The following is a 24,321-nucleotide window of genomic DNA, read 5'->3' as shown; positions in this document are numbered from 1 at the left end:
CCTGTGAGTTAATCAGTAGTGGAGTCGTTGTGTTGGAAAACTGCTTCACTTGTGACTGTTCTAAAATGGCCCACTCAACATGACAAGAGGTCAGCCTTTTGTTCTGCTGCCATCAGCACATGTCCTGACTGCCCAGAGGAAACCTGTCCTGCTCAACCCTGCCATCTCCTGATACACGGCCGGCAGAGGCAGGTGCCAGTCAAAGCTGGTAGCTTCAGGTCAGCCACTGCCTCACCTGTTGATGAAAGGTCTGTTTAAGATGCAGACATATTGGGTGCAATGCCTCAACCAGGTCTGAGCTTTTGTCACTGTAAAAGTTCATCTGACCTGTTGGCTAGCACAGAGGTGAAACAGTGCTCATGCCTGAGGAGATACTTGGCCTGCTACCAGTAGGATGTTGACACAAAGGGACAGATGATATACACACACTTCATCAGAACAGGTCTGCAGTGTAACACAGCCTAGGGACAATTCAAATGTCTCACAATGTCACAGAGTCTTAACACCAACCACTTTCTTTATATAAGAACGTCAGCATGCAGCATTGTTGGAAGCCCACATTTCCTGGGTCAGCACTCTGAAAAGTTGTCAGTGTATTATCCTGAGAAGTAATGAGTTCGCAAAGCTGGAGTTACACAACCATCTAGGATGTGAATGTAAAGCTTTTTTAGCTGCTAAGAAAAAACTATTCATGTTTTGGACATGCTACACTGCCAAAGTCAACATGAATAAGAAGATTGATCAAGACAGCTGAGGGATGCGCGGACAGAGAGGAGCTCTATTGTTCTGGCGTTTGTCTAATATCCAGACAATTTTGAATAATAGAGCTTAACCAACAAAATACGTTGGTTTTTCTGTGTGGTCTTAAGGTGCTGCTGCTGTTGTAAACAAACCGGGGGTAAAATACGACATTGGCGCCGTGTATTAGTCAGACAGACGTAAGCACCTGCCGTTGCCAGCAATGTTCCTGCTTTACTGACATTACTGGGAAAACATCTCTATGTGTAAGAGGGGCTTTCATGTTGAATCTTCTCCAAGCCTGCATCATTCGATCTGTGAGCTGGGTTGTGTGCCCTTCTCTGAACCCGAGCTTCCATAGCACCATTGGTTCCAGGTGCAGGCGGTCCAAAGATGCAACTGAGCTGGGCACGAGTCCTTCTCAGCAAAGCTGTCACTGTCTGTCTAGACTGGCCCAAGGCCGGCTGACGGATGAGAGTGTTTGTTTGGCAGCGCTGTCAGGACATCTAATGAGTTGACCATCATCCAGCTATACAGGGTCAGGGAGGAAACCAACACTGACATGTGTAATAAAGAAATGTAGACAGTAGTTGATTGATGGCAAGGTGAGACAGTATTATGTCTCTTGAGTTGATTTAGAAGAAGCTCGGGCCTAGCCTTGGCCCTTTTGTTTCTTTCTGTGCTGTGGCAATAGTGAGGAAACAGCTGGCATTATACAGACACATTTAAACATGATCAGTGCATTGGGGAGCATAATAAAATACTTTTCCCATGTTTGGTTGCATGCATTGTTGGTGCCATTGCTATTTTCCACTCCTTTCCCTCAAGGGCATTTGGGGGGCTGGATTACTGTATGTGTCATCCTCAAATGGGGAGGTATACATTGGTACATTGGTTTTAAGTTTTTCACCTCAACTACAGTATGTCTTGATGTTTTGTTGGATATTTAAATATTTTGCAGACATGCTCCTGGATCCTAACTATAACTGTGGTCTCTCTCTTGGTTGGCAGGTTCTTTTGTAACGATCTGAAACCATTAGCATGTTGAACTAAGAAAGCCTATATGTAGACTACGCTCTCAGAACTGTGCCACATAGCCTGAGCCATTTGCCCCGTTTCCATTGCCTTTATGTACCATTAGGAAGCTGAATTGGGTCAGTGCAATTCCGACGTACCCAAATTGGCCTTTTCCTTTGAGACGGGCCTTTTATGGCACCCGGGTCCTTCATTTCCGCCTCTTTCTCTGGCTCTCCCTTTCTTTCCATGCAGTGATGGTAGCACTACTCTGCTGCTGTGTTACAACATTCTCCCTACAATGAGCCAAGCTTCATCCCTTTTACACTTAATGCTGATTTACTACTTGCTGAAAAAAAAACTTAAAAGACCTCATCTGTTACAGCTTCATTAAGCCTGTACACATATACCAATATAATTGTAGAGTACCAGGAGTACATAGCTGGACTACTCTGTGGTTGTCAAACCTCCATGTAAAACCAATTGGCCATAATATATATATATAATGCTGTGACACTCTTATCTGTTTATTCTGTGCAGTGTCATTAACATGAGCTGTTAGTTTCAGGCTTGGTTTTAAATCCGTTTGACTGTTTTGTTTTAATGCCCATAGATTTCTGTGTGCTCATGCTCATGATGCGTTTCCGCTTGTGTATTTGCTCTAACGTGTACTGTATCTGTTTGGTTCCAGTTGGAGATAAGGTCCCTGCTGACATCCGTATCTGTTCAATCAAGTCAACAACTCTGAGGGTGGACCAGTCCATCCTGACCGGTAAGACATGTCTGCTCATCACATCATCACCGCCGGAAAATGTTTTTCCTGTGACGTTATTTGGAGTTAACAACCAATTTGTATTGGATTAGGTTGCTTTACAAATGTGACACATACAATCTGTAAATTGACAGTTTTTATACAATGGAAAACTGAAGTTCAACTACACACTGAGCAAAAATAATACTAATATTACAGTCTATATCATTTTTTAACTTTGGTCTTTTTTTATTCTTATTACTTTACTGGGACAATCTCATGACTGTGCCATCATGCATTTCACTGCACATCTTAATGTATGCTCGTTATACAGTCAAAAATGAAAATTCACTATGGTTATAAAGCTTAACTTAAGACTTAAATGTCAGCTATCTTACTTTTGTAAATGAACAAACGGGATTGCTTATTATTAAAAATAAAATGAAAAGCTTAAAAATCGTCTTCTAGCCCTTAAGTTCTGTAACTATCAATGAAATAGTTTTGACACATTACCAGTCCTTAAATTGTAAATGTAGCCTCGGCTGATTAAATGAGCATTGTGTGGGTGTTTTGGCTAAAATCCATTTCCCAGCTGCAAATAAGATTGCAACACTTTGCAACAATAAGAGCAAACTGTTATCCATGATAGCCTCATCCACTATTAATGGACCAATCCCCCACCTGTGTTTGAAAGAGCTGGTTGACAAAGAACACAACCATCTGAGCTGACTGGTAGAATAGAACCCAGAGAGGGGTATCACCCAACAGTTTTCATTAGCTGGTCTGTGAAGTGAAACTTTGATGAGCATGTGAAAGATGGCTGAGGCAGTATTCTGAAGAAACACCATAGATCCATCTGTAGAGATATGTGCCTTGTTCCTAAGAGCATGTTCAGAGACAGATGCTAACTGGCTAACTGCTGCTGCCCTGTGTTGTCTTTGTAGGTGAGTCTGTCTCCGTTATCAAACACACCGACCCTGTGCCCGACCCTCGCGCTGTCAATCAGGACAAGAAGAACATGCTCTTCTCTGTAAGCTCCACTGTGCTGCACACACAAGCTATCACACATCCTGTTGATGTCTTTGTTTACTTTCTGTCAACTTCCTGGAAAAATCTGCCTCTTTATTGCTGTTCTTTCAAGATGTGTGATAAGTTATCAGATGCACTTGAGCCATGATGTATATTACTTTTTTCCCCTCACAATGTTTATTGTTGTTGTTTTTTATACACGTTACATCATAAATTAGGATACAAATGAACTAAATCTTTAAAAAAGATAAGTAAAAATAATGACAATGTAAAAAAATGAAGGACAACTTTAAACACATTTTTCTTTAAGTGAATCTCATATGCTCAGATGTCACGATGACAGCTATGGATGGTTACCAGAGGTTATTGAAGTCTTTCCACTTGCCCATACACTGTACGTCAATCCTTCCACTCCAATACAACCAGACATGTTTATTCCTTGTTATTTTCAGGGCACTAACATCGCGGCTGGAAAGGCCGTGGGCGTGGTGGTGTCCACCGGCGTCCACACGGAGATCGGTAAGATCCGTGACGAGATGGTGGCCACGGAGCAGGAGAAGACGCCGCTGCAGCAGAAGCTGGATGAGTTTGGAGAGCAGCTGTCTAAGGTCATCTCCCTCATCTGCATCGCCGTGTGGATCATCAACATCGGACACTTCAACGACCCGGTCCACGGCGGCTCCTGGATCCGCGGGGCCGTCTACTACTTCAAGATCGCTGTGGCTCTGGCCGTGGCCGCCATCCCCGAAGGCCTGCCCGCCGTCATCACCACCTGCCTGGCCCTGGGCACGCGCCGCATGGCCAAGAAGAACGCCATCGTACGCAGCCTGCCCTCCGTGGAGACCCTGGGCTGCACCTCTGTCATCTGCTCCGACAAGACGGGCACCCTCACCACCAACCAGATGTCTGTCTGCAGAGTGAGTGACACACATACACACATTTGTACATGGTGCATTCCTTAGCCCCTTACCCTAACCCTAAACCTAATTCATACCTGAGCCTTTAAAGGCCTGTCCCAGAGTGAGAACCTGTCGAGGGTCCTCACTTTCCAAAAATGTCCTCACTCTTAGGCCCGGGCCACACATCCTGGGTCTACTGCGCGTCTGCCCTTTTTTTCTGGGCGACAGTGTTTACAGACTACAGCGGCCACACATCCAACCTCCGACACGCTGCCCACGCCGTAGGAGGTGCGTCTGTGGTGATGCACCACTTCACCTCAGGAGGCTCGCCTATTGTTTTCACAGAGACGCTCGTCTCTCTCGGGTCTCTCTGCTTTAACTGATAGAGAAATACTCCGTTGACAGTCATATTGACTTCATACTAGCAGCTTTCACTGTAGTTTCACCATTGTGTGTCTTTCAAAATGAATGTAAAAAAGGCAGAGGCACACAGATTACTTTCGAAACTCTATATTAATCATATATATCATGAAATGAAATGAAACAACTTCATATTAATGGGAATTATCTATGAAAACTCTAAAGACAGGGCTTTAGAAGCAGCAGCTGAGACGTTGCATGTGTGGCCGATAACACCGAGAGAGACGCAGCAGTAACAGACACGCTCCAGAGATAGATGCAGATTGTGTGGCCCGGGCCTTAATGTCAAATTGGTTCTCGCAAAAATAGTTGTACACATACACACGTTCTCTTGGTGCAATGCTGAGCTCTTTGGTCGTCAGTACTCCTTGTCTGGAATTTGAATAAGGTGACAGCATTTAGAGAAGCTGTAAGTCACTTTCAACACAGTTATGGGCTAAAATGCTAATGCCGTCAGTGCAAAGAGAGAGAGAGGCAGTCTTCCCTTTGATCTGGTACCCAACGTGCTGCCTCCTCTCTAATCTACAGTGAGCTGTTGGATGACTTGCAGTGCTGCTGTTACATAACTGACCTTGCGTCAGCGAGCACAGACAGAGCTTGTAGTTCCTTTCTCTCTCTGTGTGTGACTGGCACCCTGCCGCTACTTGGCCCCACAATGAGGAGACGTTTCAGCGCTTAATGAAAGTTTAATCTTCTTTTTTTTTTGCCTGTCCAGCGATTTCTCAGAACTTTGGCACAGCCTGAATTAGACCAGTGACAGCAATTGACAATTTATTTGATTTCAAGCAGTTATTTAGGCTTCAGGGTTTTACTGCCTCTCTTAAATAGCTGTTTGAATCTGCAATCACTGCATTGGTTGTGATAAATAGTCATTCACATTGAGGCCCTGATATTAAAACACTGGAAAGAGAAAAACCTTTTAAAAGTCTTTTAATTGTATTTACACTCCTGCCTTGAAATACATTACACAACTTTTGATGAATACAACAGTAATTATTTCAAATATACTGTATATAAGTAGGCATCATTTAATTGATACATGTTCACAACTTGAACTATGTCTAATAGACTAAAAACAACTGCATGAAGTAAGGGCACTATGATGATATATTGTGCTTCCTCTCTACCTGACCAAATTCCCAATGCTTTGTACTGGCCGTTTTTTTGCCTATTGTTAAAAATATTTTTAAAACATTTGATGGAATGCCCACACAGTGCATGTATCTACGCGGTAGGTAGAGAGAGAGAGAGAGAGAGGATGAAAGCTTCCTGGGAGAGCAGGCCTGGCACTGTGGCTTGTTCCTTTTGGGCACAGCGTCTCTATTAACTCAATGGCAGTGTCTTCTGTTTACTTATGCAGAGAAACTAAACTCCCCTTTCTCACATTAGGCAGTGAGCCACCCGGCCTGGCTCACACACTGCAGGCAAATCTTGTGTCAAAAAGAAGGCCGCTTAGGGACTGTCTGTGGTTTCTGCTGCCACCTGCTGTGCCAGCACTGCAACTGTCAATACCAATCCTCTTTGTTTTTCTCCCTCCTGCTCTTGTGTTCTCCAGATGTTCGTCATAAACCAAGCCGAAGGTGACAGCTGCTCTCTGTCAGAATTCACCATCACTGGTTCTACCTACGCTCCGGAGGGGGAAGTGTAAGTTTACTTTACTGTTGACTTCAGAACACGCACATTGAGGTGAAATATATCCATTGAATTTGGGACGTGTTGGTTAAAGAATGTAAGGGCTGAAATATGGATATTGGAACATTGGAGAACGTTCCTTTTGTCACACACACACACACACACACACACACACACACACACACACACACACACACTCACACACTCAGGTGAATACTCTGTACTTGTCCTCAGGTACCAGGATGGCAAACCGGTGAACAGCTCCCAGTATGATGCCCTGGTTGAAATTGCTACCATCTGTGCCCTCTGCAACGACTCCTCACTGGACTTCAATGAGGTCCGAACCTTTTCTGCTTCTCACTTTACATTTCTGACCTGCATAGAGTTTAACATAGGCAAATATGATATGTGAGTTTTTGGTTTTAACAGTTTTTTTTATACACAGAATGAATTGACTCTAAAACAAAGTCAGCAACTGTATTGAGAGCTCTGTCCAGCTCCTGACCATAGCCTTTTTCTACATCAGTGTCATCCCCCCCCAAACATTATTAACAGATGCTGCGTACCAAAACACATCCATATCCATTGTCAGAGCACTGAGGTTTGATTGTGTATCTGTGAGTTAGAGTGACATGTGTTGTTGGTTACCTTCGCCTAAAGTAACATGAATGTTTTGCATGTCCTCAGGTGAAGGGTGTGTATGAGAAGGTTGGTGAGGCCACAGAGACAGCGCTCACCTGTCTGGTGGAGAAGATGAACGTCTTTGACACTGAAGTCCTCAGCCTGTCCAAGATTGACAGAGCCAACGCCTGCAACTCAGTGAGTGACCGCTAGCTCCCTCCCTTTCACCTGCACACACTGCACATTCCCCCTTGCTGCTCCCACTCACTCAGCAGCTTCTCTCTCTCTCTTTCTCTCTCTCTCTCTCTCTCTCTATTTCTCTATCTCTCTCTGTCTCTATCTCTATCTCTCTCTCTATTTCTCTATCTCTGTCTCTCTGTCTCTATCTCTCTCTGTCTCAAACAGTGATGCCAAAACATTACAGAATTACAAATATTACAACAAAATGGAGTCAGAACAATATGTAAATATAACAAAATAGCATAACAAACAGATGTACGTAATAATATCTAATATATAAAATGATATGGACAAGAATAATTATTTATTTCGATTAACATGATTAACCTCTCTCTCTCTCTCTCTCTCTCTCTCTCTCTCTCTCTCTCTCTCTCTCTCTCTCTCTCTCTCTCTCTCTCTCTCTCTCTCTCTCTCTCTCTCTCTCTCTCTCTCTCTCTCTCTCTTCTCTCTCTCTCTCTCTCTCTCTCTCTCTCTCTCTCTCTCTCTCTCTCTCTCTCTCTCTCTCTCTGTGTGTGTGTGATCAGGTGATCAAGCAGCTGATGAAGAAAGAGTGCACCCTGGAGTTCTCCAGAGACAGGAAGTCCATGTCAGTCTACTGCAGCCCCAACAAGTCCCGTTCCTCCATCGGCAAAATGTTTGTCAAGGTATGCTGAAAGTGTCCAGTCCTGGCACATGTCTTTGCTTTTGATGCAAACACACAAATATATATAAAAATAAATCTATTTAATAATGAATCTAAATAGACCTTCAACACATTCAATTTTTTTAATTATATTATTTGAATGACTTTGTCTCATTAATTTGATTATTATTACATGATGCTTCGGCAATAGTGTTCTGATTACATTCAAGCCAAAAACACAATTGAATTGAAATGGAAATGGATGCCTGGCAGCTTTCTCCCATGTTGTTAATATTTGATTTCCCTTCTCTGCGTCACAGGGAGCTCCAGAGGGAGTCATTGACAGGTGCACTCACATCAGAGTGGGCACCAGCAAAGTTCCTCTCACCAAAGGCATCAAGGAAAAGATCCTGTCTGTGATCCGTGAGTACGGGACAGGCCGAGACACCCTGAGGTGCCTGGCTCTGGCCACACGAGACACCCCACCCAAGCTGGAGGACATGGTACTGACAGAATGTGCCAAATTCGCAGATTACGAGGTAAATTTTACTTACTTGGAACAGTTCAAATGTTTTATTTTTGAGGGTAGTTAGCTTCACTCTCTGGTTCAAGACAGTGATATTTTAAAGTTTATCCTCTGGCTGCTGGTGGAGGCAGGCTAATACTTTCCCATTGACTTACTGGATTTGAGCTAAGCTAACTAACTAGCGACCATTAGCAACCTTTCCAATTTCTACCTCATAAATGCACAGTTGGTGGAATGGTTTCTGTCGCTTCGCCTTGAACCCAGAGAGTGAGGAAACTAAAATAAAAAACATTGAAGTATTTGGTGCACTTAAAGGACCTTCTTTACGGTACCAAACATTGTGTTTCCTCTCCCTCAGTCCGACCTGACCTTTGTGGGCTGTGTGGGCATGCTGGACCCCCCCAGACAGGAGGTGGCGGCCTCCATCCTGCTGTGTCGCCAGGCTGGCATCCGCGTCATCATGATCACCGGGGACAACAAGGGCACAGCTGTGGCCATCTGCCGGCGCATCGGCATCCTGAGTGAGGACTGTGACGTGGAGCGCATGGCCTACACCGGCCGAGAGTTTGACGAGCTGTCGCTCTCCGAACAGAGGGAGGCTGTCATGCGCGCTCGCTGCTTCGCCCGCGTCGAGCCTTCACACAAGTCCAAGATCGTAGAGTTCCTGCAAGGAATGGACGAGATCACTGCTATGGTATGAAGTCTGCTGAACATGATGCTAACTAAGACACCTAAGACAAACCCTCAGAATAACAGCTTTACCATCTTTTAAATACTGAGCAGAGAACTGATGATGCAGAGTTTCTTACACTGAAAATTATCATTTTAATTATTATTATTTGTTAGAAAAAATGTGGGTTTACAAGGTTCTTTTAAATGCTATTATTAATTTGGTCATTGGTGTTCAAGGTGCAGTGTGTAGAATGTTTGGGTGTTTTTAGAACAGACTTGGTTTGAATGTAGCACAGAACAGACAAACGTAACGACCTGATGCGTTTTTATATATAGTGAGTGTTCTGGGGAAATGCACCTGTTTGGAAGACAAAGAAGGTAGCCTGTGTGAACCCAGCCGTTTCAGACCCATGTTCAATTTTGAATAAGATTGAGCCGTGCTCTGGCGACAAAGAAGAAGTACATTGATACATTACAAAATCCAGGGGGCGCCCTTAGCTCAGTTGGTAGGCCCCCCCCCCCATGGGCCTCGGCCAGCAGCGGACCCGGGTTCGATTCCAACCCGCGGTCGTTCTCTGCATGTCACTCCCCTCTCTGCCCCATTTCAACTCTGTCTCTACACTATCACTGTGAATTCCTCTTGTGTAACCATACATTTGTCCACAGACAGGTGATGGAGTGAACGATGCCCCTGCCTTGAAGAAGGCAGAGATCGGCATCGCTATGGGCTCTGGCACTGCCGTGGCCAAGTCAGCCTCTGAGATGGTCCTCGCAGACGACAACTTCTCTTCCATCGTGGCTGCTGTGGAAGAAGGCAGAGCTATTTACAACAACATGAAGCAGTTCATCAGATACCTCATCTCCTCCAACGTGGGAGAGGTGGTCTGGTGAGTCTCAGGCCTGGTGCCATGCTAACATTCACACTGGTCATACAGCAGCATGCTAACTGGAGTTGTTTTTCTCCTAGCATCTTCCTCACTGCGGCCCTGGGCTTCCCCGAGGCTCTGATCCCGGTCCAGCTGCTGTGGGTCAACCTGGTGACTGACGGCCTGCCTGCCACCGCTCTGGGCTTCAACCCCCCAGACCTGGACATCATGGAGAAGCCTCCTCGCAACGCCAAGGAGCCCCTCATCTCTGGCTGGCTCTTCTTCAGATACATGGCCATTGGATGTTAGTTTAATTTTTTTATTCAAACCATTTGTTAAACATCAAGATCAAGGTTCAACTTGATTGTCCCCGTGGGGAAATGTGTCTTGGGCACAGTGTATCATTGCTTTCTTAACATACACAGAGTACAACAGAACAAAAACACAACCACAGACACTGCATCTTCAATTGCAACGGTGCACTTTGATAACTCCTTTGTGTGTGATGCTGTTATTAGGCTACGTGGGTGCAGCCACAGTGGGAGCTGCTGCCTGGTGGTTCACTGTGTCTGAAGATGGACCTCAGCTCAGCCTGTACCAGCTGGTGAGTCTCCCTGTCTGATTGCTTGATGGTTCTCCAGCTGTCCTTAGCTCCCCTCCTCCCCCTCACTCCCCCTGCCTTCCTCCCTACAGAGTCACTTCCTCCAGTGCGCTCCAGACAACCCAGACTTTGACGGCCTGGACTGCCACGTGTTTGAGTCTCCGTACCCAATGACCATGGCCCTGTCTGTGCTCGTTACCATCGAGATGTGCAACGCTCTCAACAGGTGAATAAGAACCTCTCAGAAAAGGTCCAATCGCTCATGTTAAGGATCATTTGCATTTTCAGAAGAGAACAGGCAGACTGTATGAATGAATTAACCATCTGTGTTCTCTTGTGCCCAGTTTGTCAGAGAACCAGTCCCTGCTGCGGATGCCTCCCTGGGAGAACGTTTGGCTCCTGGGGGCCATCTGCCTCTCCATGTCCCTCCATTTCCTCATCCTCTACGTGGAACCTCTGCCTGTGAGTTTTACTAAACCAGTTGATTCAATGAGGACATGCCTTTATAACATTACAAACTAAACTCAGAGATGAGCTGGCTGCTACGGCTTTCTGTTTGAGTTATGTGGTTCCATGTGCCCCCCAGTGGTTGTGTGGATTCATTACGAATGTGTAATGGAAATGAATTGGCTTTATAAAGAAATACTATGAAAGGAAAATACTTCAAAGTTCAATTTAAATTGAGACACATGTCTGCATCTCACAATTTTTTATTTAGCAACTGAATTGTTATCACTTTTGTCAGGCCATTATATCGGCATCGGCCATTGGAAAAACCCATATCAGTCGCTCCCTAGAAATAACAATGTGTTTGCCTCCAGTATATTGGAGAGCTGCCCATGCTAAACCTGTATAGATGAGCTGTAAAGTGAAGGGGTGTTGATGCTGTGTGTTCCCAGGTCATCTTCCAGATCACCCCTCTGGACACCACCCAGTGGATGATGGTGCTGAAGATCTCTCTGCCCGTCATCCTGCTGGACGAGCTGCTCAAGTTTGTCGCCAGGAACTACTTGGACTTTGGTAATCAGCTGGAGAAGCCGTCCAGAAAGGGCTGCTCTCTGTCTGCATGCGCCGAGGGCATCTCCTGGCCCTTTGTGGCCGTCTCCCTGCCCCTGGTGCTGTGGATCTACAGCACCGACACTAACGTCACCGCCATGCTGTGGCCCTGACTGACTCCAGTGCACTCCCCTCTCCCCCCTACACCAGTGTGAAGTGGACATTAACACACACATCTAACACAGTTACATTAACTCCAAAAACAACTCACAGTCAACACCTGCACCTGCTCTGACAGTCCGTCTGCTGTCAGAGCTTTTGTATTTAGGACATTTCCACCGATACATGTTTATTATTTGAGGGGTTTAGTCATATTTTAGTGACTGACTGACATTGTGTCCATCTGTTTTTATTTGACCATAGCGCTTTTCGTCTCTTTTTTCAATCCCCTGTTTTTGAACAGTTAGAGATGCCCACCGTGTCGAAGCTGTGTGTTGAGCTTGTACAGAGAATTTACACTATTTTATAATAATTAATATTTTGTAATTTTTTGGGAGGGGTCTGGGGGGTGTTCAAGAATGCTGGGTGATGCAGGATGTAATTCTTAAAGGATGGTTGTAGTACAATACTAATTCAGGGGCAAAAGACTTGAATATTTTTGCCCCGGCATGAATCTCTAGTAATTTTTTTCTTTGAGCTCCATGCATAATCAGTCATCATTTTCTGCAGTAGTCGGAGCACAGCTACCTCGATGCTGTTATGTGACCATTACTACACATCTGTCTTAACAACCATTTCATAGACTATATCATTTAAAAGTGTTGAGGTAAGCATCAACTTTGATTTGCAGTAGAGCCAAAGCCCTCACACATATTTTAATGTTTTTTTTTATATAAATGTTTGTTTTCTGTGTTAGGAAGAGAAAACAGCGTAATGTTACCAGTTTGATTCAGAGCAATTTTTTTGATAAAGTCTGTTGCTAAAATTGTTTACTTGAAGAAAACACATTTGTCTTGATTTTAATTTTTTTTTAACTAGACTTTTTTTTCAGTCTCAACTGTCAGTCTTTAATTTTAATCCTCTTTAATTACCGTAATCTTTCTAATGTATGTATAATGTGCACATACTGTACTTGAATATGTAAAAAGGCACCAAGAAGCTGTTAGTCTTATCAACTGAGCACAACATGGACGACCGGTCATTGGAAGAGTCTGTATATCTGTACATAGCACACCAACTAGAATCTCTGTATAGGATTTTTTTATTTTGTTTTCGGATTTTGATGTCGCTGTCTGAAATGCTCCAAACATTTACACTAGTTTACGTACGCGTGGTCTTAAGCCTTTCCTGCATGCCTGCTCCAATACTACCCAGGCCAGTGAGTGATTTACAGTTTGACAGCTTATTGTTGTTTCTTCCAATGCCTTCCACCCTTTTCACCTGCAGAGTGAGTACACTTTGACCTGCATGCCAGCTTCTACATGGTTGCTTTGCTCAGTGTCAGTGCTCATGTTAGACTGAGAACAATGACGGCTGCTCATGCTTTTTTTTTTTGTTGATAGGACCAGCAGTTTTTTTGAAATATGCTTTTTAATGGTACAAGAGTTAGAGGAGAAAAGATTGTAAGTGTTTGTATAAGAATACCTTCAATGTCACCAAGTGCCAGGTACATGCTTTAGTAATAGGAGCCCTTTTGCATTGTAAACCTGCGCCGTGTCACTGGTACCGGTTGTTTCTGACTGTAGACTGGCAGCATGCGTGGCAACTTGCAGAGACACTGACTTTTTTAAATGCCTCAGCACCATTACAGCATATGGTGTTATTCTATTATTTATACGTGTTGTTTTTTTAAATCATTTTTCTTTGAACCTAATCCTCTGCTTAACCATAAGCATGGCCTTAATATATTTGCTCTTTTTTTATGAAAATAAGTTCTGATGAATATCAATGATCTGCTGCTTCTACTTTGGCCTGTGATTCTCATGTCTACTGATTTGATTCTTACTCTCTCTCTCTCCTTTTTCCCTTTTCTTTGCAGCGAAGCCCGTGTAAGCCTACCTCTACTCTAAATTCCCTGCAGGAACTTTTGGTTTTGTTTTGTGTTGTGCATGTGTGTTTTGGGCAGCACAGCTTACAAGAGCTGCATGTCAGTTAAGTGATATGAAGACAAGAGAGGCTCTTAAAGTTCATCCATCATTTTTATAAACTGGCCATAAATGAATGTCTGGTGGAAGCAAGCGAATCCCACCTCATCAGTCCCTCCATCCTCCTGCATGAAGAGCTTTAGATTACCATATTCTCGTGCCACCTTTTAAGACAAAGATCTTAGTACAGTGTACAGTCAAGTTTACTATATTCCATGGTGCATGTCCACTGAATCAGCCAGCTGTTTTACCAGACTTGTGTAATAGACCATGTATAGTATTGGTAAATAGACTAGACATTCGTCAGATAGTACAAATGTTTAAGTAAATAATTATATCAAATAAATAAATAAAACAGTTCATTTTTCCTAAGGAAATACTTTTATGGGATATTTAAAAACCAAACAGCCTTTCTTTCTTTCTTTTTGCTTTGCACTGAGATGTGCAACATGTTTGGAGCAGATTTTGCCATATCTGGGAAGGTGGCAGTGCAGCGATGCATTGGTTTCACCATGAGAGCAGCAGGCAGGCAGTCCCTCCCCTGGCATTTTTTGCCAAACTGCTGTACTGTATTTTCAGAGATTGTACAATGTATCACATGAACTTTGGTTTCAGGTAAATAAAACTGTCATACATGAAGAGTTTACTCACTGCTCCTTCATTTCATTCTTTAGTGGAAATGCACTGCCTACAAACAGGACGACTCACATTCATGATCAAGTGATTTTATCTTTTATTATACACTTTAAAATATGTACAAAATACTATAAACATTTGTCTTGAAATGGTTAAGTAACACTTTCCAACTGAAAAATGAGTCAATCATAGGGTTGGTTTTTTTTATACAGAAAGGCAGATTCAACACACAAAATAGTAATTTACATGTACAATATGTGACCTGTTCTCGTGTGACAAAATTATGATACACAGTCGCATTCTCACAGACCCCTTTGTTTGCCTGTCAAGCCACAAAAGCCCAGGCAAATTCATAAGCTTTAGTGAGTCAGTCAGACTCAAACACAACATACATTTAAAAACTCAGTCTTCACTGTAGCCCAAGTGTTACCTTATCATACCAGTCGATCCTAACAACTGCTTCCGTGTACATCTTTCCTGGAGAAAACCCCAGTTGGGTCTTTTTCTTTCTTTTTTAATGAACCCTCTTCCACTTTTTAATGAGTATAATGACTGCAAGCCTAGAATGAAACTAAGAAGTGCTGAAGACAAAAAGTAGCATCAGAGATATGACTTACTTTATACACAGAGCAAATCAACACATCTTGATTTCCCTTTGTGGTTTATTAGTGTCTGCTGCTCCTGTATAACTGGACTGGACAGCCGTACACACACACACACACACACACAGCTGATGCGGTCGTCCGAAAGCTGGGAAAACTGCATTGTCCTCGCCCTGGTTGGCTGACAGCTACCCCCCCCACCTCCCTGCCCTGTGTTAGAAGGTGGAGCCCTGCCTTGCTGTGTGTAGGTCAGTGGCCCGGCCCCCTGGGTCACTGCATACCAAACCATTGTTCCTGGTCGGCCCACTGCGCCGCCTCACTGTCACTGCCCTCCAGGTCCCCGTCCTCCCCGCTGCCCTCCATGTCGTCACCGTCCAGCTCCACCGTGGCGTCAGCAGGACTCTCCTCCTTCTCCATCTTCTGCATGCCCTCCAGAGACTTCTGGTCGTTGGGATCCAGGCTTCACAGGAGGGGGAGAAATAACACGGCACACCAACAGTTAAAACAGAAAAAAAAAAAGTATCACAACCTTGTTTGTACCCAAGTTGTGATTTTACCAGAACCATAAAATACACATGATTCAGTCAAACATATGAATGGTAACCTACAAGACCATGGAGAGAGCAGTCACATGATAATGGGATTTATTCATAACAAGGTGCTGATTTGTAACTACATTTATATTTATTTATTTATTTACCACTTATTTGTGGATAAATGTAGCTATAACTTCACAAGATCGTTTTTTAATTTTGCAGGGAAAAGAAAACATTTCTACTCTAAATTCTTGTAATATTACAGATATTACTTTTAGGGCTGTCAAACTAATTTTTAATCAGATTAATCACGATTAATTCTACCATTCGAAATAGGCCCGGAAAATTACCATTTTCTCTGTATATTGTTGTATGAATGGAAAGATAGGTGAAAATATACATTTAAATATAGTTTTTTTATTCATTGAAAATCCAAATGATGGTGTAAATACTGCATATAAATTATAATCAACTAAAACATATGCTACCACACCATACTTCAATTTGGCTGTCTCTATTCCTATGTCTTTGAGCAAATATAGGATAGGCTATAGAATGGCATTGATTTGGTGAATCCATGGTTTTGCATCCCTTAATACAACCTGATTGCAGTTTGTGCGTGTGTGTTTGCACGCACAACCACATTCTATGGGACTGTTCATTTGTAACAGAAAGCCGACGTTATGTTGATCACGTATTTATCACACACACCTCTGAAAATTGCAGACGTTTGTTTCCTCCCGTGAACGGAGCAGAATGTTTCTCCTGTTGCTTCCGAGAGCAACTGCCGCCCACGATACAGACGTGGCCGTTAGCAGTTTAAAACACAGACTAGCGTGCTGCTGCTATGTTTGGCCGTGCGCAGCTACTGATCCTGGGTCAGTCACAATGTTAGACTGACTGTAGTACAGAGCGGGTGGGATGCACGGGGCGGGTCATTCTGCACACACGTTAAATGCGTTAAAAAAAATAACGCGTTAATTCCAGAAATGAATCACCCTGCGTTAACGCGTTCATTTTGACAGCCCTAATTACTTTATAATATGACTTTTCCCCTTGTAAAATGATGACTTTATTGTAATGAATCACATGTCCTCGAAGTGGCCTCTGTCGTAGATTGGTATGCACAATATAAAAGTGGCTAAAAATAAGCTTTTGTAGTATAATATTATCTGTGAATATTATCTGTGAATCTCTGGTTACCTTAGCGCTATGCTGTACTGATCCATGGCTTCTTGGTAGTCGTTGACGGCCACCAGGAAATCTCCCAGCATCCTGTGCAGGACACAGTCACTCTGATTGGCCAGGGCGTTCCGGAGGAGAGCGATGCCTTCTTCAAATTTCTGTTCACGGCCTTCACAAGAAAAAGAAAAAACACTTTCATTTGCACCTTTATCTCCATGGTCATTCTTTTCTTTCTTTATGTAATCAAATATAAAATGATTACTACTTATGTGTTTATATGTGAAAGGCAGAAGAAACAAATGCATGGCTGGTGAGCGTTTCAAAGGGTTGATTCTAACAGTTGTACATACTGAGCAGCTCGGCCTTTTTGACCACAGCCTTGGTGTAGTCTGGTCTCTGGGCCAGGGCTTTGTCCAGCAGGGTTTTGGCTTTCTCCTGAGTGACGGGGTCTTCCAGGCAAACTGTAGCCAGGATGGTCAGGGTCTGGGCATTGGCCCCCAGGGTCTTATAGATGTTATTGGCCATCCCCATGGCCTCTCGAATCCCATTGGACGCCAGGTAACAGTCGATCAGACCTGTGAAGGGACAGTTGTTACTTCCACTTAAAGACCTACTTCACCTGTAGGAATATGAAGGTGTATTGAACTCCGAGATCCTATGTAGTATAAATGTGCAAACATTTTTGAAATCGGTTCATCCTAGTCTGAGAAAAGGCAGAAAGAGTGTTTTATGGTCTCACTGTCTAACCCAACATTTTACTAGTGTGACATCATACTAGTAAAAATGTAGGATTAACAGGACACCTGGGCCAAGGTAAGACTGAGGAAAGACTTGGGGAAGAAAAACCTCATTCATTATATTATAATAACGATTTTATAATGATAAAACGCCGGTTCCGTATGGGTGAAGTATTCCTTTAAAAGGAGTCAGCGATTCTGGAGATCGCTTGATGTCAAAATCTAATTTTTGTAAAAATCAGTGAGTATCTCCTCATGATCTGCTACCTGTCAGTACTGTGTGTGCGCTGAAAAAAAAATCCAGTGTTAATACAAAGCCTTGGCTCTGTAAACGGGCATATTGCTATCTACGGTGGGCCCACATTGTTTACATACCCTTTGTTTACATAGGCTAAGCTGTGCATGTGTATAAGTGATTTTGACAACACATTTGGACTCCACCTTTAAAATGTAAAAGCAAGCAAAATAGAAATGTACCACATCTGACGACACAAGAGGACAGGATTAAAAAGTCAAACATGCCTTCATAGCAGTCGAGCCGGCAGGGCGCCAGACGCATGGCCTCTCTGAAGTGGATTATGGCTTCTTGAACGCGCCCCATGTTTCTCAGTGCTGCCCCCTTAAGGAGGAGAGCCTGCACACTGTTGCTGTTCAGCTGGATGGCCTTGGCCCCCAGGTACAGCGCTCTGGAGTAACGCTTGCTGTAAAAGCTGTGACAACTGAACAACAGAAACACATTCCAATGATTATTACAACATTTTTAGGACAATGATATTTCATGTAGCAGATTTTGTCAAAAATAGAAAAGAAAAAAAGGGCCCCGTTACCCATGGAGTGTGCAGTATTGTGCCTCGTTTCCACTGAGCAGCACAGTTCGGTTCGGCACGGTTCGGCAGGGAACGGTAACCCTAGATCTGGCTTGCGTTTCCACTTCCGACAGTACCCATACTTGGTATGCTGGCTTTTCGCCGGGCCGCGATAGCCGTAGTCAGAGAATATACAGTCTATGGGTCAGAGCCATTGAACGGTGCCGCCGCAGCTATGTAAATATGGTGACATCATAGCAGCAGGACACAGTGTAGCCCGCTGATTAACTCAATGGAGAGGAAAAATGCCACACAATAAAAAAAAAAAGAGCTTCAAGCTGACATTTTTCTCTAAACACAAGACTCTTCACTCTTGCCGAGGTGAATACACACGGCGGTTTAGATTCTGTCGACCAATCAACAGACTGCATTGTGTATCTCCAGCCTTTTGGGATCCTTTGGAACGGCTTGGCACCTCAACGAAAGGTTGACAAAAAATAGGTGTGGCACGGTTTGCTTATATCGGTACCCTTTCCAACTTTTGCCAGTGGAAACTCAAATAAAAACGCGTGCTCAGTGGAAACAAGGCTATATAAATCAGACACTCACCCAGAGATCACCCAGGGTTCTGCATGCTGGTCTGAGATATTAAATAATCTTCCTCCCAGGGCCTCAACATCCTCCAGGTGTCCCTCGCGGGCCATCAGGTAGCCGTAAACATCCATGCCTGCAAGTGCAATCACAAACACAAGTCAGCTTAGACTAGTGTGAAGCTGGGGCAAGTGTTCCTAGGCTACTGCACAGATAATGACAATCAAAGCAGGAAGAGATATCAAAGCAGCGTACCTTTGATGATGTACATGTCCAGTATCTGGGCCTGTTCAAACTTCAGGATGGCGTTCTTGGTGTCTCCTGCCCTGAAGTAGACATCAGCCAGAGACACCAGGAGGTCCACATTGTCCCTCAGCAGAGACTTCTTCTCTAGAGAGCTGAAGCAAGAATAATAATATGTTTTTATTTTTATAGCACCTTTAAAAACAACGGTTTACAAAAGGGCTTTAACAAAATACATACGAGCAAGTACAATCAGATAAATACATACTAATCAAAAAACACATATACAAAAAGATAAATACACATACTCCACATATATACACACAAAAAAACAAATGAGATTAATAGGTGGTAGGGTAAAAACCAAGCCCCAACCTCAGCGATTTTTACCGGCATCCAATAAGGAAGTGACCTACAACTGTAGTAACCAGAAAGTGCCACTGGGAGTGGCGCCAAGACTAGCAGTTTTTCTTTGACTCACTTGTTAGATAGGCCGTTTTCAAAGTCTTATTAAACCTATTTACAGCCTGGGCCACAAAACCATTTTAGTCTGTATGTTTAGGTCATATCTCCATGACAAGACTGAGGGGGGTGAATTTTTTTGGCCCACGCTAGTTTTTATTCTTTTAGAGGTTAAAATGTATTGCCGCGATCTCTTGAGTGACAGCTCTCCGCCCGTTGTCCCTCACTTTGCCTCGGAGGTATACGTCAGCTATCTCCCTCCCCCCGACGTGACGTTGATTCCCCTTTTCGGCAAGAGGAGTGAGGCGGAGTAAAAGTCTCACAAGATGGCGACGCGCACAAACCAGGATTATTGGATGCCGTGTGAATAACTGAGGTCAGCCCGGATGCTACATCCATATTATTTACTATCTATGGTAAAAAGTAGGGCTGTCAAATTAACGCGTTAATTTCGATTAATTAATCACAGAAAAATTAACGCGATTAAAAAAATTAACGCAGATTAATCGCACTTCTATAATGCCCTTTGACCCGGTGCAAAAGTGGTGCGTAGCTGCACCGAGCTGCACCTGAAGCAGACACAGCCCGCGCGGGTGAAAGGGAGAAAAGTAAAGAGAGAAGCAGGGGGCCGAGGGCTCTATAGACGGTTTAATAAGCATGAAGGTAGGAAGACATCTTACTTTATTCTCCGCAGCCAGTGTCTGTGCATTATTGATTTAGTGGGTGCAACAATTAAGGCTAGGTTCAAAACAGTATCTCTCAATCTTTCTCCCCGTGTCTCAATTTTGTTTGCTAGCTGTCTCGTCGTCCGCGTAAATGTGTGTGTGTGTGTGTGTGTGTGTCTGTGTGTGCGTGTGTGTCTCTGAATATTTTTATTTTCTATGAGTACGACGATGGTGAATGAATCGGCATAAGCATCTGTGGCAGTGCAGCGCTGTCTGTTGTGGAGACAGAAGTTACGAGAGACGGAGAGAGAGAGTGAGAGAGAGAGCGAGAGAGAGAGAGTTAGAGAGAGAGACTAGCAGGCTATACAGCTGTTTATAAACATGTATAAAAGTGTCATAAAAGTATGCGATTAATTTAGATTAATTAATCACAGAGCCTGTAATTAATTAGATTAATTTTTTTAATCGCTTGACAGCCCTAATAAAAAGACATTAAGAAAAAGAATAAAAAGAATGAATAGACGTAAAAGCAAGTCTATAAAAATGTGTTTTAAGAAGTGATTTAAAAGAGGTTACTGATTCGGCAAGCCTTAAGAAGAGGGACGGAGATGCATCAAATAAACAGATTGTTATATGAAAAGTTATAAATAAAATAAAAAAGGGAAAAAAAGCATATTCAGTGACGTTGGAGAAAGCATGGCTCGTCTGCTCACCAGATAGTGTTGATGGCTCTTTGATTGTCCCCTGAATGTATGAAGGCATATGCTTTGACCCACACAGACAGCCAGTCCAGGTTGGGCACGCTCTGCATCACATCCATAGTCATGGACGCCACTTCAGCTCCTTTGACGGATAAAGAGAGAAGACCTAGAGGGAGAAGCAAAGGTTGATTTACCATGATGCGACAACCAGTGCACTACAGGAAATTCTTGAGCAATCAGGTCGGTGGGTGAGTGAGTGAGTGAGTGAGTGAGTGAGTGAGTGAGTGAGTGAGTGAGTGAGTGAGTGAGTGAGTGAGTGAGTGAGTGAGTGAGTGAGTGAGTGAGTGAGTGAGTGAGTGAGTGAGTGAGTGAGTGAGTGAGTGAGTGAGTGAGTGAGTGAGTGAGTGAGTGAGTGAGTGAGTGAGTGAGTGAGTGAGTCAGTCAGTCAGTCAGTCAGTCAGTCAGTCAGTCAGTCAGTCAGTCAGTCAGTCAGTCAGTCAGTCAGTCAGTCAGTCAGTCAGTCAGTCAGTCAGTGAGTGTTGCTGGATGTGACAAGACGTACCAATGATTGCGTCCAGGGCGAGGGGACACTGTCTGAGGACCTCTTTGTAGCTGGTGACTGCAGAGCGCTCCTGACCAGCCTTTCTGTACAGGTTAGCTAGCATCATGTTGATCTGAAGCCACAATGAACCACAGCATCATCCACGTTATCACAACTGTCCATTAACAAGCCAATGGACTCAAAAATGTGCAGAATTCATTATTATTCTCTACAAGAAGAAAAGAACCATGAGGGTGCTTATACCTTTGGAGTCCTCTGTCTGGAGGGAATCCCATCCAGCGCTGCAATAGCATCTTTATCCAGTTTCAAAATGGTGTAGCATTCAGCTATCTTGTACTTCACCTCGATTTCTGAAGGCAAACTCTAAAAAAAAGACAGCACATTTTTCCATTAACAATCGAGGATTTTTGTCAAGAATGGACGATACATAGGGGGTAAATGTTTTCGACGTGGCAAAACAACTGTTCACCTATCAAAACTTTCAGTCCAAATGGTAAGTGGAACAGTGTCTGACATCCAGGGAATGCAAGGTTCCCTCAACTTGCAGTCTTGCAGACACCATGATTATGCCATGGTGAACTTATAAAGTAGCTAATTAAAAAGGGGAGAGTCAGAGATTGTGGAGACCGCTTGTTGTCAAAATCACTCATTGTCAAATCAGTGAAAATCTCCTCACGATTCATTACTGACCATACTGTGTGTGTGCTGACACCCCAGTGTTATTAATACATAGTCATACGCTCTGTAAAGTGGATTTTTTTTCAGTGCACACACAGTACAGGTAGCGGATTGTGAGGAGATATTCACTGATTTTGCCATGGTGCACTTTTGATCAATGACTCCCCCTTTAGAACACATCATGTTATTGCCATCATCTTCCAGTCTGTAGGATAGCTACTACACACTTGGGTTGTGTCACGGCTTCAATACAAACTGTACCTGTGCCTGTAGGTTAGACGCGGCTCCTCCGGTAGAAGTACGGACTTTGGATGTCTTGCTGAGCACTTTCTTCTGTTGCAGGGCCATGCTGTATTTGCAGACAGCGTTGCGATATTCCTTGTCGTGGAAGATGGCGTCGGCATGGTAAACCAACAGCTGGTACTTCTGGGCCGGTGAGAACACCTCTCTGGAGTCAACAAAAGATAGGAATAATCAGAAGGTGTAAGGATCACAACACAGACATCTGACTCTCCCTGCGTTCCAAATCACATACTTTTTCTTTTTACTACACTACATACTAAAGTACAGAAGAATTTTAGGGCCACAGGAGAGAAAAATCAGATAAGGAAGATTTGTCGAGAAATGTCAAGAATAAAGACAAATACTCCAAAATGCTATTGGAGTTAGTGGGGCATGTATGTATTTTCAGCAAACTACAATTGACATGCATGTATTGGGACATCCGAAATCAACAGACAAAGAGTGAAACGTCCTTTGATGTAAAGCACAGGAGAGGGGGGGGGGGGAAGTTATGGAGTTTGTAGAGGCAGAAGAAGTAGTAGAGGCATTCTGCATCAGCTGTCTCCCACATCAGAGCAAAACAATAGTGTCCTATAACTTTGACAGCACGACTGTTTCATGAACACTGTTTTAAAATCAATCACAACATGTTGTGGAGATAGTGGAGTGAGGAAAAGCAAGTTAATACTGGCTGATCGGTTAAATTGACAACACTTATAGTCAACTGCATGAGATGAGACTCCACATATGACTATGTCCTGGAAAAGAACGGGCATTACGTCCTGCACAACCATATAACTGAAACTCGTATTAACTCGATTGCTTGGGATGAGTATTTGGCAGGCGTCTGTTTGCATGAATGATCGTGCTGATTTTTAGTAACCCACCGTCATGCATGTTAGTAAGCTGTTGTTGACCAGTTAGCTATGTGCTATCACTGTTACAGGCTAACAACACACAGATCGCAGGCATAGAGGTAACCACTCTTCAGGAAATAGACGGACCCCATTCGGGCATTACTTACGGGTTGTTATTACTCATCGTCAGCAACAAACTGCTCAATGTCCGGACATTAGAGTGAAGGCCAGCGGCGGCCATGTCCCGTACATGATCTACTACATTCATTTTGGATGATGTTGAGGGCGTGCGTAAAGGTTTGAGTGTCAGGTTTAAAGTTTGGGCTGGTAAACAGCTAACGCTATCTAGCTCTTGGTGTATTAAATATGGCGCTCAACAACCTTCCTTCCGCATACTGATGCATTCACGTACTCAGTGAAAGCTCGTGCTTTCAACCACTGTACTTGTGAATTCGACTTTGGGGAAGAAATGTGTTAGTTTTACTTTTATTTTAGAAACAGTCTGTGAACAAATGCATAGAGCAAAAGAGAAAATTACGTTTGACGGATAAGTAAAAGGTTTTCATTAGCCTCTTGAATTGATGAAGTTTGGACGTTGACATATTTACGATATTACTGAACGCATCTTGTGTATTTGGTGCAGCAGTATTTTTACGTTTTGTACATTATTTTATTTTTTATTTTGGTAACGACACAACTGTTAATTCAAACACACATGTTCTAAATAACCTATGTAAAATAGCTAGCCTACTTGTATTTAAAAATATATAGCCTAAGTCGTAAATATATTTATTTAAAAAAAGATTTGCCATTATAACTGTCATTAGTTTCAGTTATAGTGTTCCTAATACATTAATACATCCTAATTATTTATACATTCACCTAATAAAGTACAGTGAAAATTCCTAATTTACTTTAGGTTTTAGGACAAAACTGGCATAGACTGTCTATGTTCAGCTGGCAAATGACCTGATGCCCGCAATTTTACAAATGTAGCCAAGATATAT

At 43.3% G+C, this 24,321-nt stretch overlaps 2 protein-coding genes across 2 annotated transcripts in view; one reads left to right on the top strand and one right to left on the bottom strand.

The window, feature by feature from the left end:
• LOC307265101 (sarcoplasmic/endoplasmic reticulum calcium ATPase 2-like) overlaps window positions 1-14,396 on the top strand; it is a 25,199-nt gene extending 10,803 nt beyond the window's left edge. The window contains exons 6-20 of the mRNA XM_080046678.1: window positions 2,444-2,524; window positions 3,448-3,533; window positions 3,985-4,449; window positions 6,407-6,495; window positions 6,718-6,820; window positions 7,171-7,302; window positions 7,869-7,988; window positions 8,287-8,505; window positions 8,851-9,186; window positions 9,831-10,051; window positions 10,132-10,334; window positions 10,549-10,634; window positions 10,724-10,857; window positions 10,976-11,093; window positions 11,531-14,396. Coding sequence (XP_079902804.1) covers window positions 2,444-2,524; window positions 3,448-3,533; window positions 3,985-4,449; window positions 6,407-6,495; window positions 6,718-6,820; window positions 7,171-7,302; window positions 7,869-7,988; window positions 8,287-8,505; window positions 8,851-9,186; window positions 9,831-10,051; window positions 10,132-10,334; window positions 10,549-10,634; window positions 10,724-10,857; window positions 10,976-11,093; window positions 11,531-11,800 — 2,663 coding nt within the window. The 3' untranslated portion in view covers window positions 11,801-14,396. The remainder of the gene's footprint in view (window positions 1-2,443; window positions 2,525-3,447; window positions 3,534-3,984; window positions 4,450-6,406; window positions 6,496-6,717; window positions 6,821-7,170; window positions 7,303-7,868; window positions 7,989-8,286; window positions 8,506-8,850; window positions 9,187-9,830; window positions 10,052-10,131; window positions 10,335-10,548; window positions 10,635-10,723; window positions 10,858-10,975; window positions 11,094-11,530) is intronic.
• A 101-nt stretch (window positions 14,397-14,497) lies between these two features.
• anapc7 (anaphase promoting complex subunit 7) lies at window positions 14,498-23,660 on the bottom strand. The gene is made up of 11 exons (XM_080041766.1): window positions 23,482-23,660; window positions 22,437-22,623; window positions 21,741-21,860; window positions 21,498-21,609; window positions 20,948-21,101; window positions 19,120-19,262; window positions 18,883-19,000; window positions 17,990-18,186; window positions 17,081-17,305; window positions 16,749-16,899; window positions 14,498-15,469 (listed from the first exon to the last, which is right to left on the bottom strand). The coding sequence occupies exons 1-11, from the start codon at window positions 23,580-23,582 to the stop codon at window positions 15,280-15,282; spliced, it is 1,698 nt and encodes a 565-aa protein (XP_079897892.1). The 5' UTR covers window positions 23,583-23,660; the 3' UTR covers window positions 14,498-15,279.
• Window positions 23,661-24,321: the final 661 nt, after the last annotated feature.

The sequence above is a fragment of the Ammodytes marinus genome (genome assembly GCF_949987685.1).
Source record: "Ammodytes marinus genome assembly, chromosome: 2".
NCBI classification, from domain to species: domain Eukaryota; kingdom Metazoa; phylum Chordata; class Actinopteri; order Uranoscopiformes; family Ammodytidae; genus Ammodytes; species Ammodytes marinus.
This window is presented reverse-complemented; position numbering and strand designations above follow the sequence as displayed.